This window comes from Empidonax traillii, unplaced genomic scaffold (assembly GCF_003031625.1).
Source record: "Empidonax traillii isolate 1590-97213 ecotype Southwest subspecies unplaced genomic scaffold, ASM303162v1 scaffold252:size1141739, whole genome shotgun sequence".
Taxonomy (NCBI): Eukaryota; Metazoa; Chordata; class Aves; order Passeriformes; family Tyrannidae; genus Empidonax; species Empidonax traillii.
This window is the reverse complement of record NW_020955445.1, coordinates 330,129-356,872: the sequence shown is the minus strand read 5'-3', so window position 1 is coordinate 356,872 and position 26,744 is coordinate 330,129. Positions and strand designations below refer to the sequence as shown.

The 26,744-nt window shown below is 35.5% G+C and overlaps 1 protein-coding gene across 1 annotated transcript in view; it reads right to left on the bottom strand.

Annotated features, from left to right (window-relative positions):
* Positions 1–535: 535 nt before the first annotated feature.
* The window catches only part of TBC1D15 (TBC1 domain family member 15), a 32,044-nt gene continuing 5,835 nt past the window's right edge, over positions 536–26,744 (bottom strand). Inside the window, exons 2-17 of the mRNA XM_027889087.1 lie at positions 23,236–23,334; positions 22,922–22,996; positions 22,066–22,204; positions 20,011–20,221; positions 16,110–16,209; positions 14,910–15,107; positions 13,296–13,424; positions 11,394–11,497; positions 11,001–11,095; positions 9,510–9,626; positions 6,645–6,745; positions 5,831–5,930; positions 5,371–5,468; positions 3,320–3,436; positions 2,618–2,704; positions 536–1,946 (exon numbers count right to left, since the gene is read on the bottom strand). Of these exons, the coding sequence (XP_027744888.1) occupies positions 1,740–1,946; positions 2,618–2,704; positions 3,320–3,436; positions 5,371–5,468; positions 5,831–5,930; positions 6,645–6,745; positions 9,510–9,626; positions 11,001–11,095; positions 11,394–11,497; positions 13,296–13,424; positions 14,910–15,107; positions 16,110–16,209; positions 20,011–20,221; positions 22,066–22,204; positions 22,922–22,996; positions 23,236–23,334 (1,977 nt within the window). The 3' untranslated portion in view covers positions 536–1,739. The remainder of the gene's footprint in view (positions 1,947–2,617; positions 2,705–3,319; positions 3,437–5,370; positions 5,469–5,830; positions 5,931–6,644; positions 6,746–9,509; positions 9,627–11,000; positions 11,096–11,393; positions 11,498–13,295; positions 13,425–14,909; positions 15,108–16,109; positions 16,210–20,010; positions 20,222–22,065; positions 22,205–22,921; positions 22,997–23,235; positions 23,335–26,744) is intronic.

Here is a 26,744-nt window from a genome sequence, read left to right as displayed (position 1 = left end):
CATATTAAATTTAACTGCCAAGAAGTATAATGCTTACCAGTGAACAAAGGCATGATGCTTCACAGTAATTTCCTGAACAGGAAATGAAAGGCTACAGATAATGCTGAGCTGTGAATCCTTGACTTTCAACGCATAAGACTCAAGTTCTTATTAACTGATGAGAGATAGCACATTGACGATATTAAAACCAAAATCTATACCGATTCAGCCGTCCAGAGTCTGTTCACAACTGGTGAGAGAAGTTTAATCGGCTCCCAAATTATTGTAACAAGTTGATTTATCTATTAAAGCCTTTTTGTATTACTTGTATTTGCTTAAGATGGCACAAATAACATTTGTAAAAGTAAACTGCTCCAGAAGAAAAGCAAGCTCCGCCATATCCCACACATCAACCGCCTAGAGAGGAAAGGCGGGATCCACTCTGTAATAAACTCCCACTGCCCTTCGTTACTAACAAAATATATAATATCCATGGACTAACCATTAGCTCTCCCCTCTATCTCATGTTCTTATATCAACAACCAGACAACTAGATTTTTTTCTCTAAATATGATTTAATTAAAAACACTAAATCAGCTCTGACTTTTATTTTATATATGTACAATAGTTACCAAATAATGAATACACTTAATCAATTATGTTAAATTTCACATAACATCAAAGGACATCAGCATGGCATGGAATAAGCTCACTGCCTTTTGCAGATACAAAAAAAAATGCATTAATGTTAATTGTGATTATTATTTTGGTTTGTGGTTTGTTGGTTGCTTTTTTTTTTTAATAACCTGCTCATTAATTCTCCAAATAATGTTGCCATAAAAAACAGTGTAAGTAGTTAACTGATCAGTTAATATATTAGCAAATATGAACATTTGTAAAGATTGCAAGAAATCAATTGCAAAATTACCTCAAGTGTAGAACTGAATGTATTCACACGAAAGTTACCTGCAGTTAGAAAAATTTTGAAAAAGAGCCCAGGTTGGAGCTGTGCATTAATTTGGTCAAACGGATTCATATGAATGAACAGTCAAGTTTATTCATATATTGAAAATATGACTATCCTTTTTTTTATTCACAAACATTTGTGTATATAGTGTGTGTATGTGTGTAAATATATATATGTATATATAAAGTGAAGATATGTTAATGTAAAAATATACTGTTCATCCGCTCCCAATTACACAAAATTCAATATTTGGACATTAAACTGTGTAAGTATGAATGTCCATTTCAAATCTACATTCAACCAGCAACAAATACTTAGAAGTATTTTTGTAAACATTTGAGATAGGGAAAATCCATTTACAAAACAATCTTCCTTTAGCACATCAGCATCTCTTCAGCTTGAAAATTTTGTACAGCAGCTTCAGCTGGCATACTGTGAATCTGCTCAAATCAAAGAGCTCACACTGTCTTAGATCGGCATGTGTGAAAGCTCAGCAAAAGCAGAATTTTCAAATCCATTCTTAATCACCATCCATTTCCAGTTTTCCAGCAAAAAGAAAATGCACTTGGCTACAAAAATATTAAGGAATGTTATTGAAAACAAAAGGCTATCTTGGTAGAAGAAACTACAAAAATAGTTGAGTCATGTTGTAAAGCTTTAATGCAAGAGCATTACAGTACAGATTTTCTTTACAACCTTAAAGCTTAATCAACACCAAATTTAAATATCCATCTCTCAAGTGCTTGAAAAAATGTGCTCAGTAAAAGTCTTTCTTCAGTGTAACCAACTGGAGTTACGCAGGTGTCAGGCTCTGCGTCTCAGACATCTGCTGAGCGCTGTCCTGTGTTCCATTGGCAGCAATTACAGGTGTTGAGACACTCTGATATAACGACGTTGGACAACTCAACTCTGCTCCACTTTCATCCTCTCCAGTATCTGAATCCGGTGTTACAGAACTGCTTTCTATCCCCAGAATCTCACTCACTGCTTGAGGCAATTCCTGGAAAGGAAGAGGCAGGAGAAAGTATTAAAAATCACTGTAATTAAAATAAAAAAGCTAATAAGAACAAGGTCCCCCTCTGTCCATCCTGTACCCCCAGTAAGTCATCATTTGTCTGAATTTAGCTGTACTGAAAGCTGCTCTCTCAGCATTACTTGCATTACAGTTACCATTTTCCATAGCTGCTTTTCAAAAAGACAGCAAAGGGAACAGGCCAAAGAATCAATTCCTGATTACCAATATTACCTTCATTACAAAAATAAAAGTGTAACCAACTACTATTATAATTATACTTCATGTTATTGAAATTAGTTGTAGCGCGTTACCCATTAGTTTCTGCCTAATAAGTCTGGTATGCCTAATAAGTCAGCAATGCACCTTCGAACTCATTTTCTTGAGCGCACTGAACATCAAATTTCTTGCAGCGAGATTATCCAGTGAGAGGTGAGAAATCACAACCAAAATGCACAATCCAGCTTTTCCCCAGTGAACAGTATTCCTCAATAAAATCAATCACTCTTGCTTACAGACTTTCAGAATATAGGTGCTGCACAGCTACAGAGCATCCTTTATTTTACCCAAGGCGTTTAGTTATTTCACAAGTCATACATGAACTACATAGTTTTACTGTCTGTAAATATTCACAGTAGGTACATTCAAAATATCTTTACCTTGCAATTCATCATCTGCATGGAAATTGCTTCGGCTTTGCAGAGTATATATTCCACATCAATTTTCATTGACAGTTCATTGATATGCTAAAAATACATTCACAAAGGATAGTGAGATAAATATTAAGTATGCTTTACTGCAAAATACGCTGCATATAAGTATCACCATATATGCCTGCTCCTTAAGCTATGAAATGCTAGACATAGGCTATTTGCTTTAAGAAATGGCTACTCAAAGATATAGTATGCCACAGCTGGCTTTCACCAGTATCCAAGGTCTACCATTCATGGTACTTCTAAATGTAACAAACTATTTAGGCCCTCTACATACTTCCCCCAGCTCACATTTTCAGAGGTAAGTTAGATGACAGAAGAAAAAGCAAAAGTTAAGATTAAACATACTAAGCAGTAGTCTGAGGGGAAGAACCATTTTCCATCTGGTCATGATCTCATCACTAAACAGGCATCCAATAAACCATTTTGAAAGCAGGGAGGATAAACAATCAGTTGACATTCAACCCCTTGGAAGACAGTATGCATCTTTTCCTCCCTCAATATAAACCACGATCATACTGCATTAACTGCAAAATGTTAATTAATATTTAACTTAATATCCAAACCACGGCCCCATACGAGCCATTAGGGAGACAATTAACACTATCCCAGCCAAAACCAGCACAATAACGCATAAGAATTCGGTACCTTTAATATGTCATTAAAGTCATAATGCTTGTCCATTATTTGCTGTTTTTCAGATTCTAGGATAGCACAACAAAGGAGAAGATGAAAATTCTGACAAGGCAGTTCTGTCCACATGACCTGTTAAAATATACAAAACACATTTGAAATGCTTACACTTCTCCTCTGAAAAGAAAAGCAGTTCTCAGAAACTTTTTTTGTTACAGAATTTTTCTTTTGGGATTCTTCTTTTTCTACACAGCCTTCCTGTACCATCTTGAGAAAGAAGCAACCCACTGTGCAATCTAAAGATTTAAGAGCTGGCTGGAATTACCAGGTGATGTTGCCTGTACAGAAGAGTACATGAGTTTTGCTCAGACTGAGATTCCAAAAGCAGCAGTTAACTTCTGCCTACTGATTACAATGGGGAAATGTCTCCTGTGCTTATTGCTTGCATATATCCCATTTATACATTTCCCTGATACCAGTGAAGCTGCGTGGCTACGCACAGGAAAAAAACAACCCACTGTAAGCGGGACTTACTGTGATAAAGGTGACCCTACCTTTTGCATAAAAACGTCAACATAATATCTAATTAGTTTGCTTTAAAAAGGAAAACAAGATACTCCCTTTCCCATTTTGTATCTCCTAGCAAAGAAATTGAACACTTGTAGTAAACATACATTATGATGTGCAGGAAGGAACCTACAAGACTATCGTATCAATAGGTTTCTATCATCTTCCTAAGAGAGGAAAAAAAAAACACTTGAGAGAGAAATATAATGCGTTCCTTTTCTCTATGCACACATATACAAACATTAAAACAGAGGTGATAAAAACATACTAGCCTAGGACTATAAACTGTAAATAAAAATAATGTCATCAACTTAAAAAGAAAAATTACTGTTTAAAAAAAATACTGGGAAGACAACATAATACTGGGGGAAAGAGATGAGTAAATTTCCCCACCGAATCATTATCATTTATACCTTGGCATAAGAGAATTCTTTTGGTACATATTGGTTTCCTTATTTATGAATGCTATTCATAAACTTTTCCATCCTCTGGTTAAAATACCACCTCAATATTCTATGATAGTAAATTCCACCAACTGATGATAAAAACCTAAAAAAATATTTACTTTAGACAGTTTTAAATACTGGTCCTCCTCTTTATGTGACTCCTTTTTCATTAGTGGAAAAAGTGAATAAAAGCATCAACAATATTTTTCATCCCACTGGGAACAACATTATTTTTCAATATTACAAATTTTATGCATCTCAGCCCTGTTCTTTTCATTACCCTTCTGTTCCCCAACACATGTGATGTTATGTCCTAGAAAATACTCCTTCCACTCATCTGAACATTTATTCTCTTGTTTTGAGTTTTCAGTGGATGCGGTGCCCTTAAGACAATAAACCTGTACTGCTGACAAGACTTCTCGATTTCCTTGGTACAAAGAAATAAAAAGTGTTCAGCGAAAATATTAGTTTATCTTATTTATTCCATCCGATCCCAATATTGCCTAAATCAAAAAGGATCTCATTAACCTGGATTTATCGGAACTTCAACATTTTGATGTTTTATATAATGTTTTTTGGCATCATAGGGCCTTAGCATCAAGATTACCTAGACCATCTGACATCATCCTCCTTATGGTTTTGGCTAACCCAAACTACCCTGACAGTGCTTTACTCCACTTAATCTAATAAAGTCCTATCAATACCACGGAATGAATCAAACACATTTGTTAATGTTTTCCAGTAACAGTGAACTGGTACTCTCCACTTAGTACTTATACTCAGGAGTCTGATATGAAGAATCCTGTCCAAACCTTTTTTGAAAAAGCAAATTTATCCCCACCAGCTCCAATAAGTACTTTTTTTATTAACTTCACAAGTTGTTCTTTTGGCTAAAAAATCATAGGATATGCTAATTTGTCCTCAGTTCATTGCACTAAATATTTTAATTTTTTTAAAATCTAACAGAGCATTCAACACTTAGCAGAATGATCCACACTTTTTGTTAGAAAGTCCAAAAACTGCTGGAGTTTGTGTGATGAAATATCTCCTTACCTCCCAGAGTCGAAGAATATCTTGAAAGCTAAATTCCCTTTTGAATCTGATGAGGAGCCACCGGAAGCAAAAATAAAGGTAGCCTGAGTCTTGAGATTCTAGGAATAAGAGTGTTACATTTCATAAACATCAACTTTGGTTAAGACAACAGGTGAAATATAAAAACCAAAACTACCAAAAAACCCTCACACTTTACAGATATACATTCATACCACTTATTTTAAAGATGGTAGCCCCTTTTCAAAATCAAAGATATTTGCTGGAGAATGGCATATTTTTAAAATTGACCCTGTTTTTCAATAGGCATGGAGCTATTATTGAAATTTTTAGTCATTATTAATTTACAGGTCTTGCATTTATACAATATTACTACTGAAATTATATTTAGACTAGTAAGGATATCAATACACACAGAATGCAGTAAGCTGTTTCAGTTATTGTGCATGAATAATACACCTACCTAAATAACTGCAAAATCCACTGTCTAGCAAACGAAGCAAAGTACTCAGTTGAATTAGTTGTGTCTTCATACCCTGCATCTGTTCTTCAAAGTTCTGATGCTGTATGGAATAAAATATTAGCACTGTCATTTTTATTAACTCTACAATAATTTTGAGATTTGCAGCTATTTTTAAATTTTAAAAAAGTTTTGTTATTGCAACAGTGATTCTCATCCTTTAGGTATTTAGCATATGGATATTTAACTGTACTGCTATTTAATGAAACGTCTGCCTTCTCAGTTAAACTGAGAAGTTTAACTACAGCAATGAACTCTATTTCTTTGCTAGCACTTCTGTATGTAATAAATGTTAGTTTAAATCAGTTCAAGCTCTACACTTCCAAGCAGCATGACTGCATTCAAACAAAAAAGACAACTTGTTTTTTTACAGTCACATTGTTTCGCCACATGCACATAAAAGCTTCAGTTTGTGGAAAGTCTAAATTGGATTTAATAAATACCAAAAGGCAGGTATGATAGGGAGCAATTATCCTGAACAAAATCCTGCTTAGGACACCCAATAAATACAAATTTGTCTGTGATGACTCTGAGTTACTTCAGAATTCTTAGGGAGACAAGTTTGTCTGTACTGCACAGCAATAGTATTGCAAATGCACTGCAATCTGTAACAATGAGAAAAAGTATGGTGACTCCAAACATAAAATGACTGTTTTAAAAGAATTCAAAAAACCAAGTGCAATTTATAAATTACAATTAATCCCAAATGCTATCTGTAGCTTATCTGTTTATGTGGACTAAAAAAGCCTTATTTTACCATTTGATCCATATATGATACAAAGCACCAAAAGGCATCTACTTCATTCTCCATAACATACAAGACAGGTGACAGCAAGTCGCTCATCCCCTGCACATAACCTTGATGGAGAAAAAGCGGGAGGAAAAAGCAGATAGGAATTTAAAATCAGCAGTTAAACAGTAATTTTTCAAGTGTGATGAATGACTGCTAAGCATTCCAAGTTTGTGCAGATACTGTAATTCTCCAATTCAACAGTGATTTTATTTTAATAACCACTAACATCCAGATGATCTAACAAGATTTATTAGCCATTTCTGCTAATCTAAAGAGAACATAAAGCAGATTGTTCTAGTAGTAGTTAAAATATGTACAAACTCAGCTGATGTCACAATAGTTTTTTAGAAAACAAGTTCCCATTTAGAGCTCAAGAGCATATATTGATATTTTTAAGAAGATTAAATATATACCTTTCACCATCACAAATACAAACCTGTATATAGTTTCCTTTCTATCTGTAATTTGTTGCCTTCTTCAAGACATTTAAAATTTTCAAAGGTCTTCCCACCTCTCCACCCACCCCCAACTGAAGATTTTCATCTCAAATTAATTTAAAGAGATGTTAAGTTTCAATTCCAGGAATACATGGTGCAACAGCTTTTATGAAGAAAATTTCGCACTTTACACTTTTTTTTTTTCTGGCACTGAATATGCTTTAAGGATTCCTTTATTTAGGGAAGCAGGGACTGTTCTGCTTGGATGGTACTTTAAATATACCCAAGCCTAAGACCATCTGTGTAACCAAGTAGACAACAATAAAGAATACTACCTATCAAAGTGAGGCAGGGAATTAATAGCAAAGTACTGCTTGCAAGAAGCACAAAAGAAATATATCTAGACCTGATTCAAGGAAGTACTTTTACATTTCTGTGCCTAGAAGTGGTCAATCAAGTTCATACCCCCTTAAAAGGCACTTACTTGCCTTATAAGAAAAGCTTACACTTAACAGGAGAAGGAAATGCCTATGAAAGTATGTAATTTTTGCAAACAGCTGATAACATTTTAGTTGTATAAAAAAAACCCCACAATTTTGTAGCTTTTTAATGCTTTTTCCAGCTTTCTTGTTTGTAATTAATAGTCCAGTTAAGACTAGTAGAGGACAATGATTTTTACAGGTCATTTTCCCCTTCTTCATGCCTCTTCCAATTACCTTATTTCTGATGCTAGTGTCAGCTTATCTACTGCCTTACTGCTGACCCCCCATAAGTAAGACAACACAATTATTGTGTATGCCTATCATCAGTGGTTGGTTCAACACGACATTTCTCAGTTAGCTGAATCCATTTCTTAATGATGTAATTGTAACTGAATAACTGAAAAGAGGATTAGAGTTAATGACTGAAAAATATGGAGCAGGTGTGAGAAGAACAAGTGTGAGAATAGAACAAGTAGGAGCAAAAAGATCAATAATTGAAAGGTCAAAATTTTAAAAAAGTTTTATTCCCCACACATTTAATACTATGGCCAACTAAAAATGAATTCTGTAAAAATTCTGTTCAAGGCAGTTGAAAAGTCTCTTACATAACAAAACCAGTTTAATTAATACAGACTTAAGGAATTTATTCAGAAAAATATTGTATCAACAGTTGTTCTGTCTCCTCTCCATCTGGCACAGTTTGTGGCATTACACAGACCTCTCTACAGCTGCTGTCAAAAGATTAGGAGCAGCACTGCACCAGCGATTGAGTAGCTTAGAAGCCTTGGACAGTTACTGTGTCAAATATACTATATTTCCATTATTATTATTATTGCTTGTTTACAAAACAAAAGGCTTATCCACATTTAAGCTGTCTAAACAATGTTTTTAATAGAGTGGGTGGTGAATCTGCTTTAATTTCACTTAAAATGTCACTGTGTATTAATGCAGGTTGAAATGTGGTAAGATGTGGAACAGAGCTACATGTTTAAACCATCTCAATCAATTTTGGTTTTCTCCTTTTTCCAGCCAAAGATCAAGACACTCTAAAGACTTGCAGAAAGGACAAAAGCTAACAAGAACTACAGCTCTGCAGCATGTTTATATATATTTACTAGCAGTACTAGCAGTTAAAGATTTATTCCTACTTTCTGTCTTCAAAATCTGGCACAAAGTGGGCTTTTAGAACATCAAAACTCTTCTGAGACAGAATACCAAAAAACCTCCCAAGTATACAGCAGCAATTGTCATGCCAGGAGTGGAGAGGGAAACAGAAGTATGTTTTCCCTCCCTCCCAAGACAGTTAACATAAACCCAAGACTTAGGTACTGCATTAACACTGTGATTAAAGCTCTTCCCTCTGCAACAGATGCATGCACTAAAGCGTAATTTTTGACAGATTGCTAAGTGCACTCCTCAAGAACCAGCTTTTAAGATATTCACAATAACACCATGTTTACAAACAGCTGGTTCAGCATGCTGAGCTTTAATTACAGCAGTGGTAGCTTGTTTATCATTTTTATTGATATATCAGTCTTAAAAATGAACATAACGCTCAAGCTCCAAAGACCCAAACCCATTAAAAACTCTGAAAAAAGGAATAAGGAAAAAAAAAAAACCAAACCAAAACCAACAAAAAACCCCCATAACAGTAGGTTTATGGTGAAGACAAACTACCACTTAATTTCCAACCCCACCTAAGCTGATGGATTCAGATGTCTGCAATAAGATCAAATTGAAGAGAGGAAGAAAAGATGAACAAAGTTATCTACATTATTAAATACAACTCTTGGCATTTACAAAAAACACTGTAATCAATTCAAGTCCAATTTTATGAAGAGGACTTAACATAAGGAAAGCTGCCTATCAGAAACCAAAAAGGCTTTTACATTCAGATGAACACAACTTACCTAAGTCAAAGTCATACATGCAATAGGTCATCAAAATATCATGAAGTAAAATCAGGCCTGGATTATCTTCGCCTTCGTAGAATTTATTTGTTCGATCTGTCCTGTTGACATCTTTTTCTAAGAAAACAGTCCAGATTTAAAAACATTTTCAAAACCAGTTCTACAAAGCCTGTATCAAATGAATTCAGAATGTTTAAGCTGCTGATTTCTTCCTCAAAGTGTTGCAAAGCTTTGAAGTGTTTGAGACAACTGCATAACTGAATGTCATAACAAAATAAAGAATATTTTAAAAGAAAGAAAATCCTTCCTATCTGCAATAAAAGGATTTGCTTATAAACATATTTTAAAGCTTCCTGCCTTTATTTTTGTTAATACTTTTTACGGCAAAATTCCTGATTATAATTCAGCAAATATGTTTTACATTTATGAGGATTAAGGAAAAATTTTATGCAAGCTAGCTACACAATGCCAATTATGAATACTTAATGCAATGCAGCATAAGCCAAAGTTGGAAAGCTACCACATGATCAGCTCGAAGACACTCTGATAGTTCATGACAGCATGTTAACAAATACTGTTTAACAAGTTCCCGTAACTCATAGCGAGATGAAACTGCTCTTTTTTCATCAGGCAGTTTTGATGCCTCAAACGTACCAAGCACAAGCACTACTTAAGAATCTGAAATTCAAAACTGATGTTGTGAAATCAAGAAAATTTTGAATGCACTTTGATAAAAGGAGTATTTTGTAGTTTTGGATCTATTTTACAGTATAAGCCTAATATTATCACCTACATTTCAAATACTTAAAAAGAAAAAAAAATCGCTTTAACGGAAACAAACAACTGGCCTTTCTTCAATTCTGAATATTATTCCTTTCTGTTATAACTCTCTAAAAATGTAGTTTACTAACCTACTAAGACACTGACCCTTTCAGCTTGCCTGCTGAATAACTGCCTGAAATAAATTTAGTCTATGTCTCAGAATAACACAAAAATCTTGTCCTGCCTCCTGAAATAACTATTTAGTAATCCTTAACATTGGTGCCCAGATCTCACTACCAAAGCGAACTGAGGATACAAACTGCTATTAGTCAGCATAATATCAATAAATTTTTAAAAGTCAGAATGCACATACACAAATCCCTGTAAGAAATTATAAAATATGGACAGACAAGTTTTCACTATTTTATTGTATGTCATTATTTTAACCACATTTCTGGTAAAAACAAATCATGACATAACAGGAAATGAAGAACCTTTTGTTATCAAGTGAAAGAAGTTTAAAAATCCAGCCATTTTTTAACACTTATGTGTAAAGCTCTGAATTATTCTAGTTAAAAAGATTTAGTTTTAAGTATATAAGAAAGTTTAGACACCTCTGGAAAGAGAAACATAGAGGTTCCTCAAAAGGGTACATTTTTTCAACTTCATATTAAACTGTAGAAGTGTGTGAATTTGTCCAGTTAGGTATATTTCTAAATCTAAATTTACCTATAAGACTTCGGTAATCTCTTAATCTTGAATTTCTCTTTTCCTGTTCCTCACTGACAGATTTCCACTGCAGTTTCATCCTGAAATATTCATCCCTGAAGAAGAAAGATAATTTTGAAACCTAAACATTCTCAATTATTACATTTCTTTGTTTTGTTTTTTTTTTTTAATTTAAGCATTCATTCCATTTGTTCTTTGACCTAAATGGAATAACATCACCCTCGTTATATAATATTTTTACTTTAATATACCAATAATTCTTAAGAAAGTCTCACATGCTTCTCGCATTCAACAATTTTAGCAGTTGTCTTTCAACATTCCAAAAAGCTTTTTATCTTAAGAAAAGGTGCAAGGTTTAAATTATTTTGTAACAAAAAAAATCACTGTACTCACGTTTTCCTTTTCTGCAGATTTGCTCTCTCTTCTTTAGAGCTATTCCAAGGAAAATACCCCAAAAGAAATTTCCATGCCTCCTTTCTTAAAGTATGGCAGAGACCCTAGGGGAAAATGGGTATGAAATATCAACAAAAGACTATTTTCAATTGTGAGGAGAAGTTTCTATAGCTATACAACACTTCTCAAAGTAACAACTTCATAGAAATTTTATGTGTTGGTTTCTTCTTACATTGTAGCCAAATCTCATGTGCTAACTAGGTATCACACCTGGAGACAATGGATGGAAGAGTATGATTAAGCAAAAACTGTAGAAGCACTGGATTCATACTTAGATAAAAAAGTAACTTTGGAAAATAATTTTCTCCCTATACTTTTGTTTCACTGCTAGGAATAAAAAACAGACATCACAGACTTTAAAAAGAAGAAAGAAAAGTACATTTAAAATGTGTGTATTTAAATATCATGCTGCTTAACTGCCAAACTTCTGGTCTTGCCACAAACTGATCATGAGGCTTCCATATATTTATGTTTTTAAACAAATATTTTCACCTAAAGAGACAAGGCCAGCCTTCAGACCAATCTTCCATTTAAAGCTACCAGTGTCCACTCAAGAACAGTGTTTGTCAGAAATCTCTCCAAGTAATGCTCAGCATTGGTAGATGACACAGCTGTTGATATACTGCCTGAATCACAGCCCACTCTCATCAAAGGAGTTTCTTTCAACTCCTGTAGTACAGTTGTAAGAATGAGGCACTTTTGCTATGAAAGTCCCCAGTTTACCAGACCAAGGCCAGCTTGATTCCTCATTATATTTCTTCATTTACCAATAGCATCATCCAAAACAAAACTAAGTAGCAACTAGAACTTTTCCAGTAACAGGCCAACAGTTTAAGAGATGCATTTTAACTTGTTTCATTTTTTTTTTCTTTAGTCAGGATCTGCACTTAACATACTGGAAGTTATTGGGATCTTGAGTCATAAATAAAATAGAGCACTCACTCCTCTAGCAAGGGCAGAGATGATGGGAAAATGGGTAACAGGAAGAACAGATTTGCAGTAATTCTCACGATTGTGGAAGGGTCCTTAACTGGACGCCTCAGGCACATGAATATTAAGGAACAGTCACAGAAACCAAAAAGGGCCTTCTTTTCACTCTACCATCTTTACAGGGTATACTTAACATATAGGTCTTTTAAAAGCCTGTAAGATCAACGTTATCATTCTCTACTTCTGCTCAGACTGCATGCTTGCAAATATGCATCAACACACACACACTGAATGCATTAAGGCAGCTGGATTACCACCAAAAAATAGAAGTATTAAAGTCACGTTAGGTAGAAAAGCCACAGGACATAACTATGGTTTTCAAAATTTCCATCACTGAGACTAAATTCACATTCATATTGCAAAACCCCTCAGTCCAATTAAAAATATCAGCAAAAGTGTTCAGGACTGCTTTGATGAGGGTCAAATCCAGGCACACTCCTGGGCAAAAAGAGAAGATTTTGCTGGAGAAGGATAAGGAAAAAAAAATATTTAAAAGAAAAGAATAAACCAAATATCCTAGCACTAAAGCACTGGTCTTTTCCTGAAAGCCAGTTTGATTTCTTTTCTTTACCACTTAAGCCTCTGTGCTTTCAACTCATTCACTTCAGCCAGCCAACCACAAAATCCCTCTCCTTGTAGAGCACTTTGTACGTCTGCAAGACTGCCGAGGTTTTGGTTAGCATGAAATCATGCTTTATGAAGTCTTTAACAATACTGACTGGGTCAAAGTCCTGCATGAAGCACTACAAGCACTTCATTATAATAAAAACAGCATAACCATGGTTTGGGAAGGAAAGTAAAAAGAGCTAGGATCAAGACATAGGTCTTTCTGAGTTTAGAAAAAGAAGTTACCCCTTTGAATATCGATCGCTTTATGTAGTCCACATCTATAATTCTTCCTTCAGAATCCATATTCTTAGCCCATTCTTCAGCTGACACAGGCTCTCTTCTACTAACTTCAGGCTGTTTTCCTAGATCAATCTGAAACACATGCGAACACATTATATGAATCTGTGCTTCATTATGAATGTGTGCTTCAGTAGTTTCTAACAACTGCAAAAAACCGCCCAAATTGTACCAAGCTTGCCAATTTCTTATATTCAGTGCAACAACATTTTCACATGCACATACTTCAGTAACAACTCTAATGATCTAAGGCTGTGTCCACATGAGCAGAAGTGTGGACCAACACAAGTAGATCTTAAAAATAAACACTTCGTACCGAAGACCTGGCTACACATATTAATATTTCAGATTTTGGAGGATGTATGTGTGTTTTAAATAACCTTCTATCCCCAAAAACCTCTGAGTTAGCTTCCCATAAACTAAAAGCCTCTATGCAACTAGAAATGTATTAGCTATGTACAACTCAGCAAACAAGGACAATAGAGAATTTCACTTCAAAAACACGTTCCTGATACACATTAGTGCATCTTGAGAGAACTGAAAAATGACTTGTGCCCAGAGATACTACCCCCACACACAGTGAGACTGAAAGATCCATTTCAGTGCACTTAAAGGCCTCTTAAGAAACCTTCTTCAGTTTCTGGTTAGTCTCTCTCAGATCCCAAATTGCATACTTAAGCACAGCACAACTCAGCAGACAGTAATTCCTTACTTCCTACAGATATTTTTATGGCAACAAGCCCCAAATGAATTTGTGTTTCAACTCTTTAGAAGTCCAAGGCATTTCTCAGATTAAGACATATAGATCAGTGTTACTTTTCATATGTAACATTCCTTATACTTTTTCTCATCGATAAATTAACTGATTAAGTGTTAGGCAGCAACTTCCTAGAATTACACAGTTCAAACAGCTACTGCTAAGATATTAACACTACCTTGAACTCAAGAAAAAAAAAGCATAAAACAGATAATGCTTTGAAAATATGTAAGTTGCTTAAACAGTAATCACAAGCACTTAAAATAAACCTTTTGCACCTGTCTGTAAAAGACACCAACAGGAGCCCACAGTGATTCACATTCCAATTATAACCTTTGATTCAAATCATACATAAATCTGTAATTTATACACCCTAGACATTAATCATCCAATTAAATGCTTTGTTTAATCTTAGCCCTCTTAAAAGAAAGTTAAATGTTAAAAGTGATTAGGCAAAAAAGTTGGTTGTTAATCTGCATTCCCCAATTTTACCTAACCTAGCTCTGACATCAGAGGAAAGATAAAACATAAAATCGGACACTTTTAAGGGAATGTCTCCAAGACAACCATAGTCACCATTTCCTTAGTTACAAATTTCCTCTCAAAGTAAAACTTCGACTTGTATGAATAAAAATGACATATTCAGAAGTGATGATGATCATAACTCTTGTGAATAAATGGCAACGCAGCATGTACCACAACTGCATGAACAGTATAACTCACAATACTTCAAGTCCTACCATTCCTTTAAAGGAGTGCATAAAAACAATCAATGCATCTGTATCATTCATTTATACACTCACTCGGGTAATGACTTCAAATCCTGGTTCTTCCTGCTGATTTATTTTCAGCCCTGGGATAGTATCATGGATAAGGTCTGCCATTTCTGATGGTGGTCGCCTTTGATTCGATGGGTCACTTAAGCGGAAACTGTCAAAAATATAGTTTGTGACTTTGGAGAATCTTCCCATTGTTACGGTGTATGGATCTCTCTTCAATTTCTGTGTTATAACAAAAAAAAAAAACAAGCAAAACACAGAACGCCTCAGACTATTTGTAATTCTTGTACTCAAAGCAAAGCATCAGGAAAAGTCCTCTAGGTCTCAAAGTTACTGAGGTTGCAGGTATCAGTAGTAACACAGAGCAGTCATCACATGATTAAAAAAATATATCTTAAGTATGAAGATTGGATACCAATGTTCTTGGTAAGCTTGAGCTATGTATACAAGTGGATTAGATGTCCTGTTTACTTTCCAGTGATTAATGGCACAAAACATCTTCCTTATGTCCAGTCTCCCCACCTTCACAGAAAAATACTTTGAACCATCATGTACTCTGCCAGGAATCTCACATAAAATTTGATTTAACAACTAAATCCAGAAATTAATGTAATTCACTAATGAAGATATTCTTTAATTAAATAGATCACTGGGTGAAAACTCTGGCCTCATTGAAGTCACTAGAAGTTTTGCTGCTGACTTTCAGAAGTCAATAGACCCCACCAAATGATAAGCAGTTTTAGCATAAAAAAGCACCTTTTTTTAAGGTAATATTTTCCTCTTTGCTGCTGTATTTTCAGCATCCTTTCAAAAATGTCAGAAAATATCAATGAAAAAATATTTAGTCAAAGAAAACTTAAAAAATTATAATCGTTTTGGTAACAACTGAAATTTTTCCTTTTTCCTCTAAAACTTTCTCTTCCCAAGCATATAGAATCACAGAGGACATGAACAGGTTTGAAATAGTACCACAGGGAAATAAGAAGTTATTACATCATAGAAAACAATTTATAATTAAGTGTACTTTCTATAGTAGGCATTTGTTTTAGGATACAGTCAATGCTTCTACAACAGCATTAATATTGGCAATAACTAATAATAATGCCATAAATGGCATTGTTACTTCCATAATGGCATTAAATCATTATTCAGGGAATAATCCACATGGTAGGGTGGATTTTTTTAACATGTCTTCAGAATAAAAGATTGCAAGATAATACATACTTGTAATAAACCATACGATGGTTCATCAAGGAGATTTTCAAAAGACTGAGACAGTGACTTCTGAGTCTTCACAAGAAGAACACGTTCATGATCTGGAGATCTGCAGTAAAATTAAAAAAGGTTGTCTGAGTACCACCTTTATTTTCTGAATATATTTTTAGAACATCTACTGGTTTTTGAAGTCACACTTCAGGTTTTGTGCAAAAAAAAAAAAAAAAAAGCAGATTTGATGCAAGATCACTCTTAGCCCTTAGCACAGGTTAACAAGCTAACGCTACATGGAACAGGACTTTAATTTTTCAAAAAATTAGTCTTTGCCATATTCAATCTGAATTGTACTTTTTTGTTCTTTGAAAAATGAAGCCTTTGAAAAGTTTTTAAGAAATTACTCTGGAAGAGAAAACTCCATTTACATGTAAATGACAGAAGTTTTCTTCAATGACAGTCTTCTATTTTTGACAATGGGCAAAAAAGATTTGACACAGGAAAGGCAGCGAGATAGTCAGCCTCAACAGAGTATATGCTGAAACTCCTTTAACATAACAGAGCAAGTGAAAAAAGCCTATGTCACCCTATACAGTTAAGGAACTCTTTCTACTAGTTAGTAAATCTTACATTAAGGAATTACAGTACACTAAGGAATTACATTACATCAAGGAATACATACTTTTCAATATATGAAAACACATTTATGAATTTCTAACCAAAAGTCACAGACACTGACAGAACAATTCTAAGATTCATACTGATAGGAGCTTAAAAAACACCAGAGCCACTGTATTGTGAAACAGAACCATCTCAGCACAGCCCTGCAAATGTATTTCTCTGTAGACTCCAAAAGCTAAAGGAACACAAACCTGATTTGATCTAACTCACTGTATTTGCTCATTCTCATTCAACACAACAATTGCTTCTCCACAGGCTTGTACAGGCAGATGAAAACAGTAACAAAGACAGTGGAACCATGCTGCTCTTAGTATTTAATCTGTTCTTTTGCTCTCACACCCACTCCCAGTGCAATATCCCATTTTGTCTCCTTCTTCAGCACAGGCACCCCATCACTTCCTTAACCAGCTCCTCAATCACTAATTTACTGCTCAATAGGTGACAGAAGACAGAACAGCTCAGAAAGCAGGCTGACATTCAAGCCTCGGAGTTTGTAGTCAGATCGGGGAAAGCCAAGCACTCTGCAATCTGACTCTAATCCTTCGCACAGACTTACATTTATAAAATACCTCTCTATTGCTCTCTCCCAAAGTTTAAATCCACTACTTCTAGTCTTTGAAAGAAAAATTACTTTCCTTTTTTTTTTTAGCACCTGCATCATCTACCATGTTATTAAAGTCAAAGATAAGAACTTTAATAAGCCTTATCTCTCTCCTGTTCCAACAGGACAGGACACTGTTAACACTGACGGATATGAAATGCAACAAGAGATCTCATTTTGAGACAGCCAGACATCATAGTCATAGTTCTGAGGCAGCAACAGTTAATGAAGCTGAACTGGCCTTTGCTAAAAAGCAGCACAGGGGCAAGGGCAAGTTACGTATTATGTTTGCCTTAACTAAAAGAATGAAAACTTTATACCATATCTCCCTTTTAATTAAACACTGTTTCTGGACAGTCGGGTGGGCATAAACAGCTACTTAGGTAATGTTCAAAACTGTGTGAGCTAGACACTTTCCTAAACTTACTCATAATCCTGTGAGTTAGAAAATGTCCCCCATACACATAGTGTTTTCTCAGTATTAGAGCGGTGCAATCAAACTAGGAGGCATATAAAGCAACAAATTACAAGTATTTTGTGTGAGTTTAGCCACTTCATACACACTGATTTAATCAACGATGTGACATTTTATAAGGAACAGTGTTAGAGAAGGGCAAAAGCTTTTGAGGTAATAAGAACATAAGAAAATACCCATGAGAGAAAGATAATTTAGAGATGAACTAAAATTTTGGCCTTAATATCAATATCCCACATACTATAAACTAGAAATTGGGATAACAAGCAATTATGCTGCCAAGTATTTGCTTGCGGCATCCAATAAGCTGACTAAACATCTTTTCCTAAATGAGGTTGTGAGTTTAGATGCAGTATGTACTAAAGAATGAATAACCATTAGGAAACAACAGAAACATGCAGATTAAGTTTGTTATCATCACAACTTGGGTGGCATATTTGTTCTTTTCTCCTTCCTTAAAAGAAATTACCATCATAATTCATGACTAGAGCCCAGAAAAGAATTTGGTGTCAGAAGCAGACCTTAACTGGATTAAAAAAAACTAAAACTGGAAGTTCCTGATCAGTTCAATGCTGAAGTTCATCTATTTTCCATAGCTGCCACTGCTTTTTGCTTTAAAGTTCCTTAAGTATCTGCTGTTGCATTCATTGATGCTTAGACTTGTTCAAGGTGACAATATAAGCAGTTCAGCACACCCTGAAGCTTGAGTAACACCTCAAGTTTCCCTGTCTCCTTTTAGCAATTGGGTAGAAAAATGTGTTTTTCTAGTGGTTGCTACATCACTTGCCTCAAAAACATGCCCCAGCCTACCAGCAACTAGTCAGAAGGTATCCACAAATAAGTAAACGCAGAGCAGTATGCTCAAAAAGGAACAATTTCCTCTGGGGCAAAGGGAGAGAGCCCTGCAGAAGCTGTGAAATTATGAAACTAAGTGAAAGGAGGTTTAAGGAAGAATTCATTTGGAACCTAGAGGAAAAAAACCTCTGGATTTAAGATGAAATTGTCATCCTGGATTTTTTAATCTACAGAGAAGTTTTCTCTGTACAATTTTAATGTACAGAGAATATTCTTATTTACAAGTTCATCCTGCCACCCCAGTAGCCTCTCCTTTGGTCTTCTTGACTTCCTCCCATGTCTTGAGACTGCTATAGTGTTTCACAAATCAGTTCAATAAATATACAACACTCATGTCCTACTGGCTTGCTCTCCACCCTAGTAGCGTTACTTGGCAACAACCTTCCCTACTTGTTGAAGGCAAGTCTGCCCTCAGCGATGTTACCAATGTGAGCAGAGTCCCCTGTAAGGATTCCAAGGGCCATTTCATATCCACCTTCAAATCTACCAGACTATTATGTTGCAAGTGACAATAGCAAAACACTTTTGAAAACAGAATATCTGTTACACTAATGTAACACCTGTTATAGGTGTACATGTTAGACCTCATTTGCTTCTTCGTGCTCTAGCTAATTTTATTTACCCTGCTGCCTTCTTAAATTATACTTATGTCTACACGGTGAGACCAGAACATTCTATTTTATTCTGCACTTACGCAGAATCAAAAAGGCTTTTATCCAAGTGACAAACTTGGAGGTAACTCAATATAGACACACAACAATCCCCAAGTATTTAACACTGTGATAGGGTCTAACTATGTTCACACTCAGAAAGTTGATTCACAGAGTAAAGATCAAGTGCGAAACATCCACCACGCAGGAAATTACAGGGAAACAGAATTCTAGGGGAAAGCATTTATATACAAATTGATTTAGTTGACAGTACTCTAAGTTACTCCCACACTCACGTAAATACTCATATATATTTCCTGCAAAGGAGATGATGTCAAATTTTAACACAAATTACCCCATTTAATACAAGTGGTTCACGAAGGATTTAACTTTTACAATGAATGTTCATGAAGAGCTTCTGCATCCACTAGAGGGAGCTACCAAGGCATTCGAAGCTAGTAACACTTCAACAGATTCTAAAATATTTCATGAATTAATCCAACAATTTTAAAACTTCAGCTTACATTCCAAAAGTATATGTGAAATCACAGTTTTGGTCACCTTGAAAATTGATTCTACTCATCTGAAATTCATTACAGCATTTAAGTAAACCAGTAATCTGCTTTTTACAGAACTAAATTGTTTGATACTTACTCATCCAGCACAACATGCTTTTCAAGGCATTTAATCAATAGTTTGCTATCTCCACGATGAAAGTGAAGAGCTGGAAGCTTCACATCATCCTTCAGACAGAACACCAAATAGGACCATCCCATGCCTTTCTTGTTTTGCTTGATTGATTTCAGATCTGTCAAACTGAACAGGAACGACCACTTGCTTTCTCCATTTGCATGAGTTGTAGCATCTTAAAAACAAAATTACCACATGATTTCAGTTTGACTCCCAGTGATAGCAAATACAAATGCATTGTACCTGTCACTGTTCCTAAAAACAAACCCAAAAATAACCCCCAGTATTGGTTCTAATAATAAAATGCACACTAACTGCTATTTCCAAAGTTCTCTTTGTGCCTCCTTGTCTTCTACAGACTTCTAAAATAATGAGGCAAGTCCATCAGACTGCTCCCCCAAAGCTGTACCTACAGCTTTTAGGAAAAGGTTTTTCACCCAGAGGGTGGTCAGGCAGTGGAACAGGCTCACCAGGGAAGTGGTTACCAAGCCTGACAGAGCTCAAGAAGCACCTGGACAACACTCTCAGGCACGTGGTGTGATTCCTGGGGTTGTCTGTGCAAGGCCAGGAGTTGGACTTCAATGCTCCTTGTGGGTCCCTTCCAACTCAGGATATTCTACAGTTCTATGACAGAGGTGATCCAGCAGTTGCATGTACAACTGCCATATCCAATACCAGCAGCAAGCTAAATCCACCTGGCACCTCCACCATGTAGTGCATGATATACATTACAATACTGAGACATATGGCCCACAGTTATTAGCTGTGTGTCGTGTAAGACTGCTACCAAAAGAAGAGTGAGAGAAGGGAAGACCTCCCCCTCACCCCTCCCTCCTGTACCGTGGAAGCATGAATACACTCTGTGCAAGACTGTAAACATTTACAGAGAAGGAATTAAATTTTACTTTACTAGAGGACACAAAATTGCCAGCATGCCAAGAAGGAATTTGGCACACCCCCTGGCCTACTCCCATCTAATTACAGCAACTGAAAAAAGCAAGAAGTGGCAAAGAGCATAATCCAAGTCAGAAGCTCAGTGTGGACACTCAGTGTGGATGAAGACATGCTCTGGTGCCTGAAGCTGAAAAATCAGTACAAACTAGTGATGCAATAAACTCTCTATACTCAACAGAGACGCTGGGTTTAGCTATATAAAGATAAATCTCTCTGTCTCTTTATATATATATATGTCTATCACTAGCATGGAAAGTTCCTCTCAGAGTATTTAAGAAGCAAGGACTGTGCTTTACCTAAAAACATTCATAATCTGAAGTCCAAATCCTGCACTCATACATGACATAGGTGACATTTAAAACCATCATAAAGATGGTGAAACAAGCACAATAGTCCCCAGTTATAGGCTGTGAAATAATACATGGAAAACAAGTGTTATAAAAACCGCTATGGGAGAATCAGAAAAAAAAAAGATTACTTGAGAATCACTGTCCTTTACCCCCAGCTTGTTTTTCAACGTCTCTACTGAGACACTATAACAAAAATGGTGTAGCTATAAAATTATTCTGCTGAACTAAAAAAGACCATATAAAAGACCCATGAACACATAACTGCACATTCCATCTCCCCCTGCTGCTCCAGTATGGAAAGGCATTTGAGTAGTAAACCATTTATTTTTCTATTTTTATTTCTAACATGACACCTAGTTCAAATTCCATTTGTTTCAAAGAATGCAAGAGTCCAATGCAGATAAAATTGCCACTTCATCTAATGACTGTCACAGCAAGAAGTCTGGTTTAATGTTCATTTTCAATACAATTCTCTAGCAATTCAAAAGAAAAAATAGATTGGAGGCAGTCGACAGCTATTCCATTTGTGAATTTTTTTCCACACCCAGAGATTCACCTCTAACCACAAATGAATCCTAGCTTTCCAAGTCCTAATAAAATCCATTTTACTGTGTCTAAAAGGCAATTATTCAGTTACAAGTTACAGTAATGGAAAAAAAAAAAAAACAAAACACCCTACAAACAAAAAAACCCTCCATCCTTATTTTTCAAGTACCTCCATTTGAATGAGGTTTTTTCTTAAAAGAGACTGTGGTGACCATGTCCCATTCTGCTTCATAACTACTTGGACGGTCTGCTCCTCGGGAACATTTTTCTTTAGGAGTTTGAGTCCACTCCACAACAGAACTAGAATCCTGAGCAAAACAATAAAAGCAACTATCAAAAACCACAAGGCAAGAAAACTGAGCTAGTTTCCCAGATTCAACACGAAGAACCAGCATCTTAATTTCATATATTAAAAGAAAATGTATTAAAACCCTCAGAAACATGATACAGTTCAACACAGGAAACTTGGACTTATGACTAAGTGGATTTACTTAATGAATTCAACATACTAAAATATCCTTGCCTCTCTTGAAAACTTTATCAACATAAACTTTTTATTTAAATGTAATACTTAAATCCTTCATCTTTAGTCACATCCTCTTAATACCACTTAAACACCACATATCACTGCATCATGCAACCCCCACAGACTTCTATTTTTATTTTGCATTAGAACAGTATCTCTCAGTTTTGTGTCTAACTATGAGGAGTGACTCACCAGACTACAGCATACTAGATGCAGAGGGACTGGTGACTGTGATATATTCACTTTGTCTTCACTATTCATATGGTTAGTATCCCACTATTTTATTTGTGAACCAAGTAAAAACTAAATGCAGTCAACCTACACATGTATCCTAATAACCTGGGTTGCAGTCCACAAATAAGATTCCTACATTTATAGCTATTAATATCAATGATAAATAAGTTTTGCTTCCAGTTACAAGATCACCTATACATGAGTTAACACAAAATAAAATCTCTGGAGAAACAGAATGAAGAACACTGATAACTAACAAGCATACCTTTCCAGCACAGAGGATATTAGAAGTATCCAAAGTCTCATCCAGTGGTCTCCAGTCTACTACTACTTCATTTTCCTACAATACAAACAATCATAAAACATTCAACACTACACAGCAAAGTACCTATCACACTATTTATTCATGGTATGATTATGGTACAACTTACATACACATTTAAATGATGCAGACAATGTCAAACATTATGTTCATTTACAAAATCCTAAATGCCTTTTTAAAGTAAAGGATTTGCCAACCATGTTATGTGCTTTGCCAACAAATATACAAAGTTTTCATAACTGTATTTACACAAATACCTTTTCTATGACACGTAGTATTCCCGCTATTAAGCTGTCCTGGTCATCATTTTTTCCACAGGATGAATGAATGAAAACTCCATCTTGCTCGTACACAACCTATAACAAAATGGGTAATGGAAGAAAAAAAAAAGGTTTTAAAATTGTTAAAATTGTTTCTCTCTCCTATGGTACTCATTATCATTTTGACTCGCCTACGGAAGTTGAAATGAACACCTCTGCCTCGTTAGGGGTCTTGTTACAAAGGCAACCCACCTCCAAATTCTGTGTATTTCACTTACCTAAATCAAGAAACCATAGAAAATGGAACTTGTCAAACTTCCTCTTTAAGCAACATACTGACTGTTATTACTTTGTCAGTAAACCACAAGAAAACACATTCAGTACCTAGCACTTTTTAAATCAGCAGGCAGAAGTTCATATGGAAAGACTATACAGCTTTTAAAACATTAAAAGGCTTTCTTACATAGTTGCCTTTCCCCTACATGCTGTTAAGCATGTTGAAATTACAACCTTAATTTAAATTTAAAATGGACCACCTAGTTTACCAAAGATGAACCCCATACATCTAAAAAACTGCAGCCTGTGAATAAATGCTTAGTCCTACATCTGGGGTCATTGGCAAAGATTCCATCTGAAAGGCAGAATACATGACAGTTGGATAAGAAAGGCTTATGGGAGTGCACACTGCCCATGTAACTTTTGCATTTAAGCATTTACAAAACTCTTCACAGCATTCTGATCATGCTCTTACAATAAACAAACAAAAATTCAGAACTCGTCTGTCAAAATTCATCAGGCTCTATAACAATGCAAATGGGTTCCGTTTTACACACCTCTAAAAGAAGAGTGAAAAGTCCCTTCAATTCTGTGAAAATGAAATATTTTAAATAGAAACAGTAATTGTTTTAGAACCATGTTCATTTTCAATCCAAGCTGTGAACACTGCCTTAAGAAACACATATTTTTGAAGGGAAAGCCTAGTAATTCTCAACTGATCAGAAAGAGATACTGTATTCTATTGGTACTACAATATCAGTATCTCTTTTTCTCAACTTACTTATTTGTCAAGTTTTTAAAATCATCACATTTGCTCTCAGGCCAGTAAACTAAAACATTAAATGTGTAAGCTTAACTAGCCTGATGAGAAAACATGGCTTAAAAATAGCAAAAAAATTCACTTAAATCACCCTTTCTGGTTTAGTTTTTGTTCTTAAACTTCCCTTCCTTTTACACAAGCAAGACATTTCTGCAGTGTCCTGTTTAAATCACTTGGAAGAAACCTCTAAAGGTCATTTAGTATATCTCCCTCTTGAAGGATTATTATTACCTTTCAAATACTGGAAGCCTTCTTTCCTCTTCTGTATTAGCGCTTTTTTCTCTTTTCTATCAAAAAAAAATCTCCCTCTAATTCTGCCAACTACCTGTTTTCAAATTCAGTTCTTGTTTAAATGAGGCAAACTTGAAATTTATTTAAATTTTACCTTCTAGTTATTTGGGCCTGATCTATCATGACAACTAGTCAGAAATATGAACCAGTTATCTATCACTGGGACAGCTGCTCCAGAAAAAACCCTATTAGTATTAGTGTAATACTGGTAGAAGACCACTTTTGCCAATAATGTATCTCAAAGTCTACCTTCTCAGTCTAGAAGGTATGCAATCTAATAATTGTTTTTATTATTTTCAATTCATTAATCTCTCAGAAGCACAAGTGATTCCTTTTATGGGAAAAGAAAATGTGTTCCCAATGCCACAGCTGCCATGCAACTAAAAAAATCTTCGTAACAGCACCAGCTCCCTGCCCTGCACTCCACCAAAACAGGTAATAAAACCGAAGAACATGCTCAGAAGTTTGGAAGGTATTTGTAAAACAGAGGCCTTCTCACAATGCAACTTATTTCCCTCCTACTATTACTTAAGAAAAAAAACTTCTCCAACTTTGAAAGGCTAGAAGGCCAAGCTGTTGAGATTTTTCTTGTCCAATAACAAATGCAAACTTGTATTTATTTTTTCCGACTGTTGACTAGAGGCTAGAAGACACAATAATGTAACTAATTTGAAGAAAGAGATGGCATTAATCATACAAAAGAATATCTAGAAAGTGCTTTTTCACAGTTAATCCTACTGGAAAACATTTTAGAAGTTATCATCCTTTAATTTTTTCCAAATACTGAGCTACTCTGTTCAGCAGTACTTGTCAGACTAACTCCATAACTGTGTTTGAACAAACTGATTTTGAAAATATGTTTCTATAGTGGTAGCACCTGAAGATTACCTACACTGGGCAACTGTATTTCACACAATGTCCTTAGCAAGCTGAAAATTCAAAAATGCTACTAAGTATTCTTACAGCACCTTACAGTAAAATGTAGTTTGCGACAGATATTTTTTATTTTCTGGTATTGAATAGCTTGCTATGGGCAAGCTATTCAAAGTCAATTCAAAGAGGAAAAGTAACGCTAAATTACACATACAAGTAATTAGTAATACAGAGAGTATCAAATAGAAAGAATGCCAATAGTTAAGTTTGAATAAAACCCTATCCAACAGTAGACAAATGGAATTACACTGTGTAGCTCAATCTCACGCATGGTCCACAAAGGTCCACAAAGTTCTATTTGCTCAGTGCCTCTGCAGCACAACAATCAGGGAAATGCATGGTCAGCCAGCACACCTGGACCTGGACCTCTTCAGCAGCCAGGAGAACAGACGTTTCAAAACTAGGCAATAGCATCATACACTGCCTCTTGCCTAGAGAGTATGTTACTGCAGAACACGAAAGATGAATGTCCTGAAATAACATGTGGGAGAAAAGATAGACAAGCAGAGCAGGATAATGAGGCCACTGCCCCCTTATCAGCAGTTGAAGTAACTATAATCCCTCCAAACCTGACCTAAATCTGCCTCATTGTTACCTGTCAACAGCCCCTTGCATAGGAAAGAAATCCAATCTCTTTAAATCTTGACAACTTTTCGCCTTTAGAGATGGACATTTGTGAACTAGGAAGGCCACTGTGTGAAAGAATTAAAGAGTTTTAAAGGATGTCATCAGTTCGATTAGTTCATTATACTTCCTGTATCAAGAGACAGGAAAACACGCCACTGGCTCACCTTCATTTTGTACTATTCATTATTTTACGTATTTCATCATGGTCTCTTTTTCAAAAGTGAGAAGCAGGTAGAGCCAAGCTCAATCTTTCATTTTCTTTTTCATATGATTAGAGCCATCACTCTTCCTCTAAGTCTACACAAAATCAATAAGCCCATCATGATAAAAAAGACAAATTCATGTAAATAAGTGCACACCGCAGGTGGTAAGTTAACACGTCCCTTGGGTTTTAATCAAAACCCAAAGGTATCCTCACCCCAGTATCACAGCCCTTCCACCCATCCACCTAATCAGAATTTTATGCTCTGCACAGTCAATCCACTGGTCACAGAAACAGAAGCCCAGGGAAGAAAAGCAGCGTCTGTTACTCAGATGCTCAAGGCCAAAACAGCTTTCC